This window comes from Bufo bufo, chromosome 8, assembly GCF_905171765.1.
Source record: "Bufo bufo chromosome 8, aBufBuf1.1, whole genome shotgun sequence".
NCBI classification, from domain to species: Eukaryota; Metazoa; Chordata; class Amphibia; order Anura; family Bufonidae; genus Bufo; species Bufo bufo.
The window spans coordinates 155,050,580-155,065,673 of NC_053396.1; the positions used below are offsets into that span (position 1 = coordinate 155,050,580).

The 15,094-nt window shown below is 43.8% G+C and overlaps 1 protein-coding gene across 10 annotated transcripts in view; it reads left to right on the forward strand.

Moving 5' to 3' along the window:
- MCF2 (MCF.2 cell line derived transforming sequence) overlaps positions 1-15,094 on the forward strand; it is a 208,738-nt gene that overhangs the window by 170,745 nt on the left and 22,899 nt on the right. For 8 of the 10 annotated variants that reach the window (XR_005773943.1, XM_040405657.1, XM_040405659.1 and 5 more), the window contains 5 exons: positions 5,939-6,017; positions 6,116-6,179; positions 6,704-6,807; positions 10,754-10,866; positions 14,322-14,434. Coding sequence is in view for 9 of the 10 variants with exons in the window: in XM_040405657.1 (XP_040261591.1) it covers positions 5,939-6,017; positions 6,116-6,179; positions 6,704-6,807; positions 10,754-10,866; positions 14,322-14,434 (473 nt within the window). In the remaining variant the exon portion in view is untranslated. Of the gene's footprint in view, positions 1-5,938; positions 6,075-6,115; positions 6,180-6,703; positions 6,808-10,753; positions 10,867-14,321; positions 14,435-15,094 lie in introns of those variants that run through there. The other 2 variants (XM_040405660.1, XM_040405665.1) reach the window with 2 other exon arrangements.

The window sequence follows — 15,094 nt, forward strand, 5'->3', positions numbered from 1 at the left end:
AGGAAGGACAGACATTAATAAAATGACCCCTCTCCCCACAGAAAAAACAAACCCCACGCCTACGGCGAGCCTCAGGAGGGCGGACCTGACGAGTAGTTCCTCCTAGCTGCATAGGCTCGTCTAAGTCCGTACAGACTAACTGCTGCTTGGGGGGGGGTTACCAGTTGCTCCGGATTTTTCAATCTGTCCCTAAGACGTCTATCTATCCTGATAGAAAGGGACATAACCGCATCAAGGGAAAAGGGAGTCTCATACTCGGACTCTGAGAAAACGTCTGTAAGTGGGTAAGTAACTGGCTCAATGATAGAAAACAGAGGGTGGTTATTAACGGTACATACTCAGATTGGGTCACTGTCACTAGTGGAGTACCTCAGGGGTCAGTATTGGGCCCTATTCTCTTCAATATATTTATTAATGATCTTGTAGAAGGCTTGCATAGTAAAATATCAATTTTCGCAGATGACACTAAACTGTGTAAAGTAATTAACACTGAAGAGGACAGTATACTACTACAGAGGGATCTGGATAGATTGGAGACTTGGGCAGATAAGTGGCAGATGAGGTTTAACACTGACAAATGTAAAGTTATGCACATGGGAAGGAATAATGCAAGTCACCCATACATACTAAATGGTAAAACACTCGGTAACACTGACATGGAAAAGGATCTAGGAATTTTAATAAACAGCAAACTAAGCTGCAAAAAACAGTGTCAGGCAGCTGCTGCCAAGGCCAATAAGATAATGGGTTGCATCAGAAGGGGTATAGATGCCCATGATAAGAACATAGTCCTACCACTTTACAAATCATTAGTCAGACCACACATGGAGTACTGTGTACAGTTCTGGGCTCCTGTGAACAAGGCAGACATAGCAGAGCTAGAGAGGGTCCAGAGGAGGGCAACTAAAGTAATAACTGGAATGGGGCAACTACAGTACCCTGAAAGATTATCAAAATTAGGGTTATTCATGTTAGAAAAAAGACGACTGAGGGGAGATCTAATTACTATGTATAAATATATCAGGGGGCAGTACAGAGATCTATCCCATCATCTATTTATCCCCAGGACTGTGACTGTGACGAGGGGACATCCTCTGCGTTTGGAGGAAAGAAGGTTTGTACACAAACATAGAAAAGGGTTCTTTACGGTAAGAGCAGTGAGACTATGGAACTCTCTGCCTGAGGAGGTGGTGATGGTGAGTACAATAAAGGAATTCAAGAGGGACCTGGATGTATTTCTGGAGTGTAAAATTATTACAGGCTATAGCTACTAGAGAGGGGTCGTTGATCCAGGGAGTTATTCTGATTGCCTGATTGGAGTCGGGAAGGAATTTTTTATTCCCCTAAAGTGAGGAAAATTGGCTTCTACCTCACAGGGTTTTTTTGCCTTCCTCTGGATCAACTAGCAGGATGACAGGCCGAACTGGATGGACAAATGTCTTTTTTCGGCCTTATGTACTATGTTACTATGTTACTATGTTATACAGCGCAAGCGCATCCTTAATCCTTTCGGATGACCCAGAGCAGAACTGACTCCTGAGAACCGGGTCGTTCCACTGGGTATCCGTAGCCCACCTACGGAACTCTGAGCAATACTCCTCTACTGGCCGCTCTCCCTGTAGGAGTCTCCGTAACTTTGATTCAGCCAGTGCGATTCGGTCAGGGTCATCATATATGAGACCCAAGGCCCCAAAAAATTCATCCACTGACCAGAGAGCCTGGGAATCAGTGGGTCAATAGAATGCCCAGGATTGCGGGTCCCCCTGAAGCAGGGAAATAACAACCCCCACCCGCTGTTCTTCATTACAGGAGGAGTAAGGGCGCAGTTTAAAATATAATTTACAGGCCTCACGGAACATCACAAATTTGTCCCTTCTCCCAGAAAATCTGTCAGGAAGAGCAACCTTGGGTTCCGCAACAACCTAGTTACCTGTAGCAACCACTGGGCTTGCGGTCTGTAGCAATTGCTGCTGTTGCTGGAGGACCGACGCCTTCAATCCTGCCACCTCCAAAGACAGGCCTTGAAGTTGCTTTGACAAAGCAGCAATTGGATCCATACTGGATTCTAAGTAGGTAGAAAGAAAAAAAAATTATTATTTTTTTTACCTACACAAAATAAGGGCCAGATATAATGTAATGACCAGCGTCACGCAAAGGGAGGGAAATGGGAAGGCCCTGTCCAAGGGAGAGGGAAAGATGGGGACCCCTGACTCACCTTGCGGCTGGCACCTGACTGCCCTGTCGTCCCTAGACGGGTTCCTCACCCGTACGCCGATCACGTGCCTAAACCCTGGCTTTCCCTAAGATGAGCCCTATGTAGTGAACGGGGCGGTGGGATCACTAGTCCGCACCACTGACACTAAAAGGAAAACACCAAGGAGAGGACAGACAATACAGACAAACATATAATCCCAGGTGGGCGACAACAGCAGACCACCAAGGCCCAACAGGGATCCAGAGGGTAACGTTCTGGAACAACAACCAGGGAACACAGCTACACAGCTCCAGTGGGTCAGTATAGAAGTCCAGGCAGGAAGCTCTATATCTGGCAACCAGAGAAGTGAGAGATGGGAATATAAGGAGGTTGGGATTGCTGGACAAGAAACAGCTGAGGAGGAGAAGCTACGGATCCCTGAGTGAGCCAAAAAGGATTGCAAGGCAAACCCAGAAAGCTACCACTAATAAACAGCACTGTCTTTAGACATAGAGCGCGCAGCCACCCGCTGCGACTTCCTTACCCCTGTATAACGGAGTCAGGCGTGGCTCTTGACACCCTTGTGACAGTCTGGCAGCAACAACCATGCCACGCTCAAAATTGCTTAAATCACCTTTCTTTCCCATTCTGACATTCAGTTTGAAGTTCAGGAGATTGTCTTGACCAGGACCACCCCCCTAAATGCATTGAAGCAACTGCCATGTGATTGGTTGACTAGATAATTGCAATAATGAGAAATAGAACAGGTGTTCCTAATAATTCTTTAGGTGAGTGTATGTGGTAAAATCTTTTATGAATTATTTCGGTGGAAAAACTAATTTCCACCTCCTTCATTAACTTCCTCCTCTCTTCATTCTCATCCATAACACACACACTGACTTGACACCACACCCAGCTATATATATATATATAAGTGGTGCCAGCACCACCTAGTGGCGAATAAAGGTAAATGACACTGCCAGCCTGTTAAAGGGAATTACAGCATGATACCACAATACATTTGATATGACATTTATCAACAGTTTAAAGTGCCCACATGTAGCACATAGTGGGACACTGCATCAAGATGAATCAGGCGTGGATCAGCCAGGATTTCCACACACCAATGCCTGATGCATCAGACTAGATCATCCATGGTGCCACACCAACAATTTGACAAAAGAGATCGTTTTCTTCTGGCTACCTGCCTCAGCTACTATTCTGATGATGTTACCCACCTGATGCCACACATCTGATGCCAAGTGCTCCTTCTTTCACCCACCAGCTTCAGCGGGTACTGGTATTACCACCAAGCTCCACAGTAGGTTACCTTGCCACTCTGTGGCCTCCTCATGCTGCCGCCACCTCCAGACTCTGTCATTGCGCCACTCTGTGGCCTATTCCTGCTTCCGACACCTCTAGACTCTGTTATTGTGCCACTCGGTGGCCTACTCATTCTGCTGCCACCTCCAGACTCTGTCTTTGTGCCACTCTGTGGCCTACTCATGCTGCCGCCACCTTCAGACTCTATCATTGTGCCACTCTGTGGCTTACTCATGCTGCTGGCACCTCCACACTCTGTCATTGTGCCACTCTGTGGCCTGCTCATGTTGCCGCCACCTCCAGACTCTGTAATTGTGCCACTCTGTGGCCTACTCATGCTGCTGCCACCTCCAGACTCTGTAATTGTGCCACTCTGTGGCCTACTCATGCTGCCGCCACCTCCTGACTCTGTCATTGTTCTGCTCTGTGATCTCCTCATTCTGCTGCCACCTCCAGACCCTGTCATTGGACCACTCTGTGGTCTCCGCATGTTGCTTTCACCTCACCACTATGTCATAGGTCCACTCTGTGGACTTCTCATACTGTTACCACCCTCCCCACTTCATGACTTGTTCACTATTTTGGCTTTTGGCCTGGCTGACATAATCATTTATTTGACCCTTCTTCTGATCTGTCAGAAGGAAGGAAAAATGAGACGCACAACGGATCCTGTCTGTGTAGCAGCTTTAAGGCCTGTATGGTCCCATCAGAATTGATTTATGATTTGGTAGCCAAAAGCGGGAGTGGGTAGAAAACACAGAAGACATGGAAATATACCATTCTATTTTAGATCCACTCTGTTTTTTTGGGCCTTTAGCAATACTGATGGATAATTGAGCAAATGCTGACCGAATGAAGGCATGTGCTCCACAGACAGGATCCGTTTTTTTCTGGGTAATTGTTCTGGCGGATCAGAGAATGGGGAAAATTAATCAGTCACGTCAACACAAACTTACTGCTGACACCCTCTCCACTCTGTCGGGGTGGGGGGGGGTCTACTTGTATAAGTGTTTAATAGAACAGGTTCTGTAGACATCTATCAGCTGACGACACTGTAAAAGGAGTGCGCTTCCTCTTGATGCTAACATCTACCTGTAAGGCTGAGTTGATACTTGAGTTATTGGGTCAATGTCCGCCCAAATAAGTGAAGTATGCAGTGATTCTAAGAGCGACGCCTGTCATCTTCATGTCATACTGACTCACAGTATTATTTCACCACAGCAGACTCCCTATGCGTGTTACAAGGCACAGTGTTCTACACCAATATAAAGGCTCTCAGCAGCCAGGAAATAGCTGTTTTTAACGCGATTCGCCGCAAATAAATTCGGATCGAAGCAAATTTTTCCGAAAAATTTGCCGAACCGGCCAAATCAAATTTTTTAAAAATTTGCTCAGCTCTACCCTTGATCAATGAGCTAAAACAGTACAGGAAAGAAAAGAGGTGTTCAGAGTAAGCTAGATTACCCTCTGGTGTGTCCTAACTAGAGCTTTTAATGGTATGTTCACATGGTGGAAATGCATTTAGTGTGAAACCTGCAGCAAAACTCTAAGATTGACCATTGGATTACTGACCCAGATTGATATTTTTATATGCTTCAGATGCATGCGGATCTACATGTAGCTCCATTCAATAGGGCTAATCTGCATATGACTGTCAGCCTTGGTTTCTGTTCAGAAGCTGTGGCAAGAATGGAGAAGTCAACTGTTTTTCCCCAAAAACATGGATTTCAAACTCATAAGTATAAGTACTTCTGTACCATATGAACTATGGGACATACTTCTCTAGTAATATCAATGGTAAGAATTTTTATACAGATTTTGGCAGCTAAAATGCACTGAAATAATGAAAATACTGTGTGAACATACCCTAAGGCAGTGATGGCGAACCTATGGCACGGGTGCCAGAGGCGGCACTCAGAGCCCTCTCTGTGGGCACCCGCGCCTTGGAAAAAGTCTATGGCGTACCAATATGCTTTAGACTTTTCCTGCCATTCATCAGCACAGGACGCACTATGAACAGCACAGGCAGCACACTGAATGTAGGCTATTAAGCTATTATAGCTAAATGGTAAAGTACATGGAAGATATACTATATTGGTATTCAGGTTAAATTGCCGTGTTAGCACTTTGCGATAAATAAGTGGGTATTTGATTGCAGTTTGGGCACTCGGTCTCTAAAAGGTTTACCATCACTGCCCTAAGGAGTCTTAGACTAGTTCCTTTTGATTCCAACCCACAAGATTTCAGCCCAGCAGAGTGGTACTGTATATACAGGAATATGCTCGAATTTTGTTTGTTTCATGAAGTCTTTAGACTTCTTTAGAACGGTTCAGAGAAGAATCCTTTATTTGTGCCAGACACACAGGTATGTGGCATGTGCCATCTTAAAAAAACAAAACAAAACTGATTTCTATGTTCCAGGCCCAGACAGGAGATCATAAGGCAGCGTGGTTGAATGAAATACGGAAGATACTGACCAGACAGCGAGAACTTATAAAAGGTGTTGATATACTTTAAATATGTTTGCCCTTATACGCTGTGCTTATACAGTACATGGGTAAGTAATTTTTTACATGCCCTCTTCATTTTTGGTTACAGTAGAGAAACGGAAGCAAAATTCCTTTTCAGACCAAGTTGTTCTAACACCACAAATGAATGAGGGGTAAGTAACCATACTTAGCGGCTTTCTTTGTAAGAAAGGCTAAATATCAGAACAAATATAGTTTAAATACATTTCTTATCTCAAGCAAAAAGGCATATCTCCTATGATATACCATTACCTTATGTTGGGGAGGTCCAAAAGCCTGGACCCATTATCAACCCTGAGACTAATTTAGTGCCTCATCTCCTTTCCAGCTTTTCCTTCACAGTGGTGGTCCTAGCCATCAGCTGTACAGGGTGTAGCACAGAAGTTCCTTAATTCTCAGGTTCTGTAATTCTCGCAAATGGACCCCAACTGATGGTAAAATGATAGCCTATCTTAGCAATATGTCATCACTTCATAAGATGGGAGTACCCCATTAAAGTGTCCTTTGAAGCCCCTTCTAGAAATAGTGTAGAAGATGTGTAGTAAGTGTGTGAAATATTTTTCTCCAAAGTCTAGTTGCTTTTCCTAATTATTATTAGGTAAATTATTATTTAGATGTATGGTAGTTCATGTGATTTTTTTTTCCTTTCATTTTTAAGGAAATTACAAAGGGCTTCGGTCAGTTCAGAAGAAAATGACTCAGAAAATTCCAGTTCTATACTGGAGGGTCTAAACGTCTCCCCTCAACATAAACCGCACAAAGGTAGGTCTTAAAAAATGTAATTATGAACAGTTAGGCCCCTTTCACACGGGCGAGATTTCCGCGCGGGTGCAATACGTGAGGTGAACGCATTGCACCCGCACTGAATCCGGACCCATTCATTTCTATGGGGCTGTGCACATGAGCAGTGATTTTCATGCATCACTTGTGTGTTGCGTGAAAATCACAGCATGCTCTATATTCTGCGTTTTCCACGCAACGCAGGCCCCATAGAAGTGAATGGGGCTGCGTGAAAATCGCAAAAGTGCAGATGCGGTGCGATTTTCACGCATGGTTGCTAAGATGACAGTCTATTCACTGTATTATTTTCCCTTATAACATGGTTATAAGGGCAAATAATAGCATTCTTTAATACAGAATGCTTAGTAGAAGGTCAATTAAGGGTTAAAAAAAAATATATTAACTCACCTCCTCCTCTTGATCGCATAGTTGCCGATCTCTTCTTACTTCTTTAATCATGAGCTCCCGGCTAAAGGACCTGTGGTGACGTCACATCACATGTTTCAATCACATGGTCCATCACCGTGGTGGTGGATCATGTGATTGGACCATGTGATGAGCTCAGTGACGTCACCACAGGTCCTTTGACAGGTCCTGAAGAAAGAACAGGAGACCGGCAGCTATGCGATCAATTGGAGAAGGTGAGTTAATTATTATTATTTTTTTTAACCCTCAATTGACCTTGTACTATGCATTCTGTATTAAAGAATGCTATTATTTTTCCTTATAACCATGTTATAAGGGAAAATAATTACATCCACACAACACCGAACCCAAACCTGAACTTCAGTGAAGAAGTTCGGGTCTGGGTACCACATTAAGTTTTTTATCACGCGCGTGCAAAACACATTGCACCCGCGCGATAAAAACTGAACAACGGAACGCAATCGCAGTCAAAGCTGACTGCAATCGCGTACCTAATCGCGCAGGTTTGCCGCAATGCACCCGGGACACATCCGGACCTAATCCGGACACGCTCGTTTGCAAGGTGCCTTAAAGAAAACTGTAGCTGTAAATGTAGTATAGGCTGTCAACCCTACCAGCTCACGCAGAGTTTATACCGCATTGTGCACAGTATGTTAATGCTGCATTAGTCTTCCATATTCAGTCCTTGAACAGTACAATTCTTTTTACCATACACTATATGAAAAGGCGAAATGAGGAGAACATAACCTGCCCTCGGACATCGTAATTCACTTGCAGAATCCTCACAGTTTAACCCTCCAATAAAAAGATTTTAAAGAACAGATGTATTCCATTGAATACCCATGCCTTACCCATGCCTTGACCATCAGTATGTATTGTAGCATTTTGTCACTGGAAATAAAATATTTATGGCACCACCAATTAGAGGTTACAGTTTTTTTGGCCTACGTTATTCCCTTAATGGCTGCCCAATGCCTTTTGATGGTGGTTGGCATAGGTCCTCAGTGTATAGCAATGCCTGTTGGCATCCCTTGTAGTAGAGGGAGCAGAGTGCGTCACTGTGTGCTCCTGCTCTAAAAATGGGATAATAACTATCAGCCTTCTGCTACAGATGGGATCATACAAAGCACCGATCCATTAACCTTTAGGCCTCTTTCACACGAGCGTGTCCGGATAAGGTCCGGATGCGTCCCGGTGCATTGCGGCAAACCCACGCGAGTAGGTACGCAATTGCAGTCAGTTTTGACTGTGATTGCGTTCCAATGTTCAGTTTTTATCGCGCGGGTGCAATGTGTTTTGTACGCGCGTGATAAAAAACCGACTGTGGTACCCAGACCCGAACTTCTTCACAGAAGTTCAGGTTTGGGTTAGTTGTAGTGTAGATTGTATTATTTCCCCTTACAACATGGTTATAAGGGAAAATAATAGCATTCTGAATACAGAATGCATAGTACAATAGGGCTGGAGGGATTAAAAAATAATTGAACTCACCTTAATCCACTTGTTAGCGCTGCCGGCATCTCTTCTGTCTTCATCAGTGAGGAATAGGACCTTTGATGACATCACTGCGTTCATCACATGGTCCATAACATGATCCATCACCAAAAAACGCACAAAGAGGAGCATGCTGCTATTTTCACACAATGCACAAGTAATGCGTGAAAATCACCGCTCATGTGCACAGCCCCATAGAAGTGAATGGGTCCGAATTCAGTGCGGGTGCAATGCGTTCAACTCACACATTGCACCTGCGCGGAAATCTCGCCCGTGTGAAAGGGGCCTTAGATTGTCATGGTCTGTCATCACAGTATGATCAAAGGGGACTCCTTTCAATTGGGTCCCTGTGCTTCCCAGTGACCTGATTAGAGACTGGTGAACCCCGCTGAGGTGAGCCCATGGGACCTAGAAAGGACTCTATAGCTGTCTGTTTATCAATCCTACTTTCTGGAACATTAGTATTGCCTTAATTGCAACCTGTGTCACAGGGCCTTAAAATGTTTTTCCGCTTCTTTTACAAGTGATCATTATCTGATTGGCATGGGTCCCATACCCTGCACCCCCGGTCATCAGCTGTTCTGCAGTAGCTTTGGTGCCGTAGCTACACACAGCTCTGTCCATTGTGTACTAGATGGATCTGGTTGCCGCAGCGCTGCTTCCTTAGAAGGACAAGCTAATTGCCAGGGATGCAGGGTTTCGGACCCCCACCTGTCAGATAGGACAAGTGATCTCTTGTAAAAGAGTGGACAATAGGATTAAAAAAGGTACTAAAAATGTTATAACATTTTTAAAACTGTCCTCTAAAATTTTTTTTTTGTTTTGTTAAAATAGATTTTATTGCACATACATTACATAAAAAGACAGAAAACTTATTCTTATTAGATAGACACAAGACCATGATAACCTGAGGAATAAATTTAATAGGCTATTCATAGGGAACCATAAGGATAAAAAAAAAAAAAATAATAATAAAAATAGATTTTACCCTATATTTATGCTTCAACAAATGACATAAATTACAGTCATTTCTATGTAGCCCCAAACAGAACCAAATGCAATTTCTCCTGCTGAAAATAAGGGTTGTGTACATTATATCAATAAAAAAAATAATAAATTCAAGGCTGCTGCAACAAGGTGAGACAGAAATGATAAAAAAGAAATAAAAAGCTAGTCATTAGGGCCGGTCATTGAAGGCTTAGGTCCCTTTCACACGGGCGAGTATTCCGCGCGGATGCGATGCGTGAGGTGAACGCATTGCACCCGCACTGAATACCGACCCATTCATTTCTATGGGGCTGTTCACATGAGCGGTGATTTTCACGCATCACTTGTGCGTTGCGTGAAAATCGCAGCATGCTCTATATTCTGCGTTTTTCACGCAACGCAGGCCCCATAGAAGTGAATGGGGCTGTGTGAAAATCGCAAGCATCCGCAAGCAAGTGCGGATGCGGTGCGATTTTCACGCACGGTTGCTAGGAGACGATCGGGATGGAGACCCGATCATTATTATTTTCCCTCATAACATGGTTATAAGGGAAAATAATAGCATTCTGAATACAGAATGCATAGTAAAACATCGCTGGAGGGGTTAAAAAAAAAATAATAATAATTTAACTCACCTTAGTCCACTTGATCGCGATGCCCGGCATCTCCTTCTGTCTCCTTTGTTGAACAGGACCTGTGGTGAGCATAATTATAGGTCAAGGACCTTTGATGACGTCACTCCGGTCATCACATGATACGTCACATGATCTTTTACCATGGTGATGGATCATGTGATGACCGGAGTGACGTCATCAAAGGTCCTTGACCTATAATTAATGCTCACCACACGCATTACAATGTTTTGCACTCGCGCGGAAAAATCGCGGGTGTTCCCGCAACGCACCCGCCCGTGTGAAAGAGGCCTTAGTGCTCTCAATGCCTGACTTAGCATAAATGTAATACAATAGATTGTGTCTGTAGTTTTGTTGCCATATTGATTTATATGAACCCATTAATGCAGGGTGGCATGGAATGTCACAGTCCTTAGAAATCTGTGAAGGTCTTGAAGGGTGGTCAAGTCATCATTGTTCTTGTCCTTGTTCAGACACAGAAGAGGAGGACGCAATTCAGTTGGTTAGTATGTGCTCTTATTATTTGTGTTTGCTTCTTTCATTTGATTGGATCTGGAGAATGATGACCAAGAATGATTGTGGTGCGTATTGTGTGATAGCGGTATAGTATTAAGGCTACTTTCACACTTGCGTTTTGGGCGGATCCGTAATGGATCTGCAAAAACGGATCCGTTACAATAATACAACCGCATGTATCCATCATGAACACATTCGTTTGTATTAGGCTACTTTCACACTCGCGTTTGGTGTGGATCCGTCATGGATCTGCACAGACGGATCCGTTCAGATAATACAAAAATCTGCATCCGTTCAGAACGGATCCGTTTGTATTATCTTTAACATAGCCAAGATGGATCCGTCTTGAACACCATTGAAAGTCAATAGAGGACGGATCCGTTTTCTATTGTGCCAGATTGTGTCATAGAAAACCGATCCGTCCCCATTGACTTACATTGTGTGTCAGAACGGCTCCGTTTCATCAGACGGACACCAAAACGCTGCAAGCGTTCACTTCAGCGTCTTCAATCTGGGGCTCTGGCTGAGGGCGGCTGACACAAGGTCAGTCAGCTCACCTCTGCTCTAGGTAGGACCTGCACTCCTGTCTCCTGCTTCCCGCCGCCGCGGCACCGCTCGTCACGCCCCCGTGGCCTGCCCTGAGCTCATGTTGCTGAGGCAGAGGGCAGTGCCAGTGGCAGCCGGGCTGCCTACCTATCACAAACAGCAGGCTGGGGATGGGCAGGACTCGGGAAGCGCAACTGAGCTAAAGGAAAAAAAAAAAAAAGTCATTAATTTTTTTTCCGCCCCGGCCGGTGGGCGGGGCCCCTTCCCGGCCGGGCCCTCAGACCACGTCCGAAGTGCCCGACCGCTCAGTCCGCCCCTGTATACAGGTTGTATCGGAGTGCCTCTTCCTTGTAATTTTTGGCAGCATTTGCACTTTATATACAAGTAAATATACAGGAAAGAATGTTTCCTAACATTTTTTTCACTAAAATTAATTTTATCTTCGGTTTTGTGCGTATTATTGTCAGTCTGTAAAAGTGGCGTACTACTCGGACAACATCGTTCCCAGCAGCGACCTGGGAGTCCAAAATGTATCCAGACATCCTCCCCATGCTGTTCCCGAACCATTTAGGTGGTGTTTCTATAATTTTCTGACCTTTTCCTATGAACCAGGCACCCTTCCCTCTTCAGAGCAGGGGGTGCCTGGTTTAATGCTCTGGTTCTCCCATTGACTTTCATTGTACATTGTACATTGGCATCCTGATGTCTTCGGCCAGAGCATCCGAGCACTTAGGTGCTTGATCAACACTACTGGAAAGTGTTCAGAGGAGGGAAACTAAAGTAATAACTGGTGGACTACAGGACCCAGAAAGATTCTCAAAATTAAGTTTATTTAGAAAAAAGACAAGGGGCAATCTAAAATCCATGTATACAGTGCCTTGCAAAAGTATTCACCCCCCCTTGACTTTTTTCGTGTTTTGGTGCCTCACAACCTGGAATTAACATGGATTGTTTGAGGATTTGCATCATTTAATTTACAGAACATGCCCACAACTTTGAAGATGTTTTTTTTTAATTTATTGTGAAGCAGACAACAAATAGGACAAAATAACAGAAAAAGTCAATGTGCATAACTATTCACCCCCCTAAAGTCAATACTTTGTAGAGCCACCTTTTGCGGCAATCACAGCTCCAAGCTTTGGATAAGTCTCTATGAGCTTGACACATGTTACCCCTGGGATTTGTGCCCATTCATCCTTGCAAAACTGCTCCAGCTCCTTTAAGTTGGATGGTTTGCCCTTGTGAACTGCAATCTTTAAGTCTAACCACAGATGTTCTATTGGATTGAGATCTGGGCTTTGACTAGGCCATTCCAACACATTTACATGTTTCCCCTTAAACCACTCAAGTGTTGCTTTAGCAGTGTGTTTGGGGTCATTGTCCTGCTGGAAGGTGAACCTCCATCCTAGCCTCAAATCACGCACAGAGTGGTACAGGTTTTGCTCAAGAATATCCCTGTATTCAGCACCATCCATCTTTCCCTCAACTCTGACCAGTTTCCCAGTCCCGGCTGCTGAAAAACATCCCCACAGCATGATGCTGCCACCACCATGTTTTTTGGGATGGTGTTTTTTGGGTGATGTAATGTGTTGGGTTTGTGCCAGACATAGCGTTTTCTTTGATGGCCGAAAAGTTCAATTTTAGTCTCATCAGACCAGAGCACCTTCCTTCATACATTTTAGGAGTCTCCCACATGCCTTTTCGCAAACTCACAATGTGCCTTTTTGTTTTTAGCTGAAAGTAATGGCTTTCTTCTGGCCACTCTGCCATAAAGCCCTACTGTATGGAGCGTACTGCTTATTGTCAGCCTATGTACAGATACTCCAGTCTCTGTGGAACTCTGAAGCTTCTCCAGGGTTACCTTAGGTCTCTGTGCTGCCTCTCTGATTAATGCCCTCCTTGCCCAGTCCGCGAGTTTTGGTGGGCGGCCGTCTCTTGGCAGGTTTGCTGTTGTGCCATGTTCTTTCCATTTGGGTATGATAGATTTGACGGTCCTCCTGGGGATTATCAAAGATTTGGATATTTTTTTATAACCTAACCCTGACTTGTACTTTTCAACAATATTGTCCCTTACTTGTTTGGAGAGTTCCTTGGTCTTCATGGCAGTGTTTGGTTAGTGATGCCTCTTGCTTAGGTGTTGCAGCCTCTGGGGCCTTTCAAAAAAGTTGTGTATATGTCATGACAGATCATGGGACACTTAGATTGCACACAGGTGGACAACATTTACTAATTATGTGACTTCTGAAGGTAATTGGTTGCACCAGAGCTTTTTATGGGCTTCCTAACAAAGGGGGTGAATACATATGCACATGCCAATTTTCTGTTTTCTATTTCTAAACAATAGTTTTATTTATATATTTTTCTCATTTCACTTCACCAACTTAGACTATTGTGTTCTGATCCATCACATAATATTCAGATTAACAAAACATTGAACTTAAGGCTGTAATGTAACAAAATATGAAAAAAGTCAAGGGGTGAATACTTTTGCAAAGCACTGTGAATATATCAGGTGTCAGTACAGAAGTCTCTCCCATCACCTATTTATACCCAGGACTGTGACGAGGGGACATCCTCTAAGTCTGGAGAACAGAAGCTTTCTACACCAAAATAGAAGGGGATTTGTTACTGAAAGAGCAGTGAGACGATGGAACTCTCTGCCAGAAGAGGCGGTGATGGTGAATTCATTAAAAATTTCAAAAGGGGTCTGGATGTATTTCTGGAATGTAATAATATTACAGGTTATAGTTACTAGATTTCCTGGCAGCAGGACAGCCTTTTTTGTCCTGAAGGGGGCCCCACATCTGACTAATCTGTTTATTATTTGTGACATCATCCATATGAATTCTGAATGAGTGCCTCCTTGTGATAATTGATTTATGTGCTATGTTATAGTCTCCTGGTAAATACAAGGCACAGGCTGACTGCAAGAAGAGAGGATCTGAGGATGTACTGGTGAAAAATGGAGATGTCATTCAACTTTTACAGGAAGATACCGAGGGACAGTGGTATTGTTTTTTTATTATTATTATTCATACTTTACATTTTTGAATTTGAGCATGAACATGATAGGTTTGAATCCTTGTAGTTTAATAATCTCTATTTAGCAAGTTCGCATATATAAAATATTGGTTTATTTTATTTGTAAGTGGCTAAAACTGCCTTATAAAACTGCCTTATAAAACTGCCTTATCCACTGGGTTTTCATATCAAATGAAGATTATTGACTTACCAGTGTGCCTATGCATTTGAATATACCAAAAAATAGCACATAGCAAAGGCGGTGGACCTATCAAGGTCATTTACACTGCGAGTTGCAAAAGCAGACTGGTTGCTTTTTTGTGAAGAGGTGCTTTCGAGTTAAAGCAGGGGACAATAAACTCATAATGAACCATGGCCACCATGTAATGCTTCCTATGTCCCATAAACACTTGCTGCAAAGTTCCCCTGTACATTACAGCTGCTTTCCAACTATTTCTCTCTCACTCTGCCCATAGGGTGCATGCACCTAAGCCTTCCCCAGCCTGTAGCTTACTACCCAAGAGTGCTAAAGGCAACATACCCTGTGGGAGTTCTTGTTCCCTTGTGTCCTGCAAAGATGTGCTCTTCTACCTTTGTCTGCCCATGGACTGACTTCTGCCAGTTTCTTGGATTTGACCCTTCTCTGC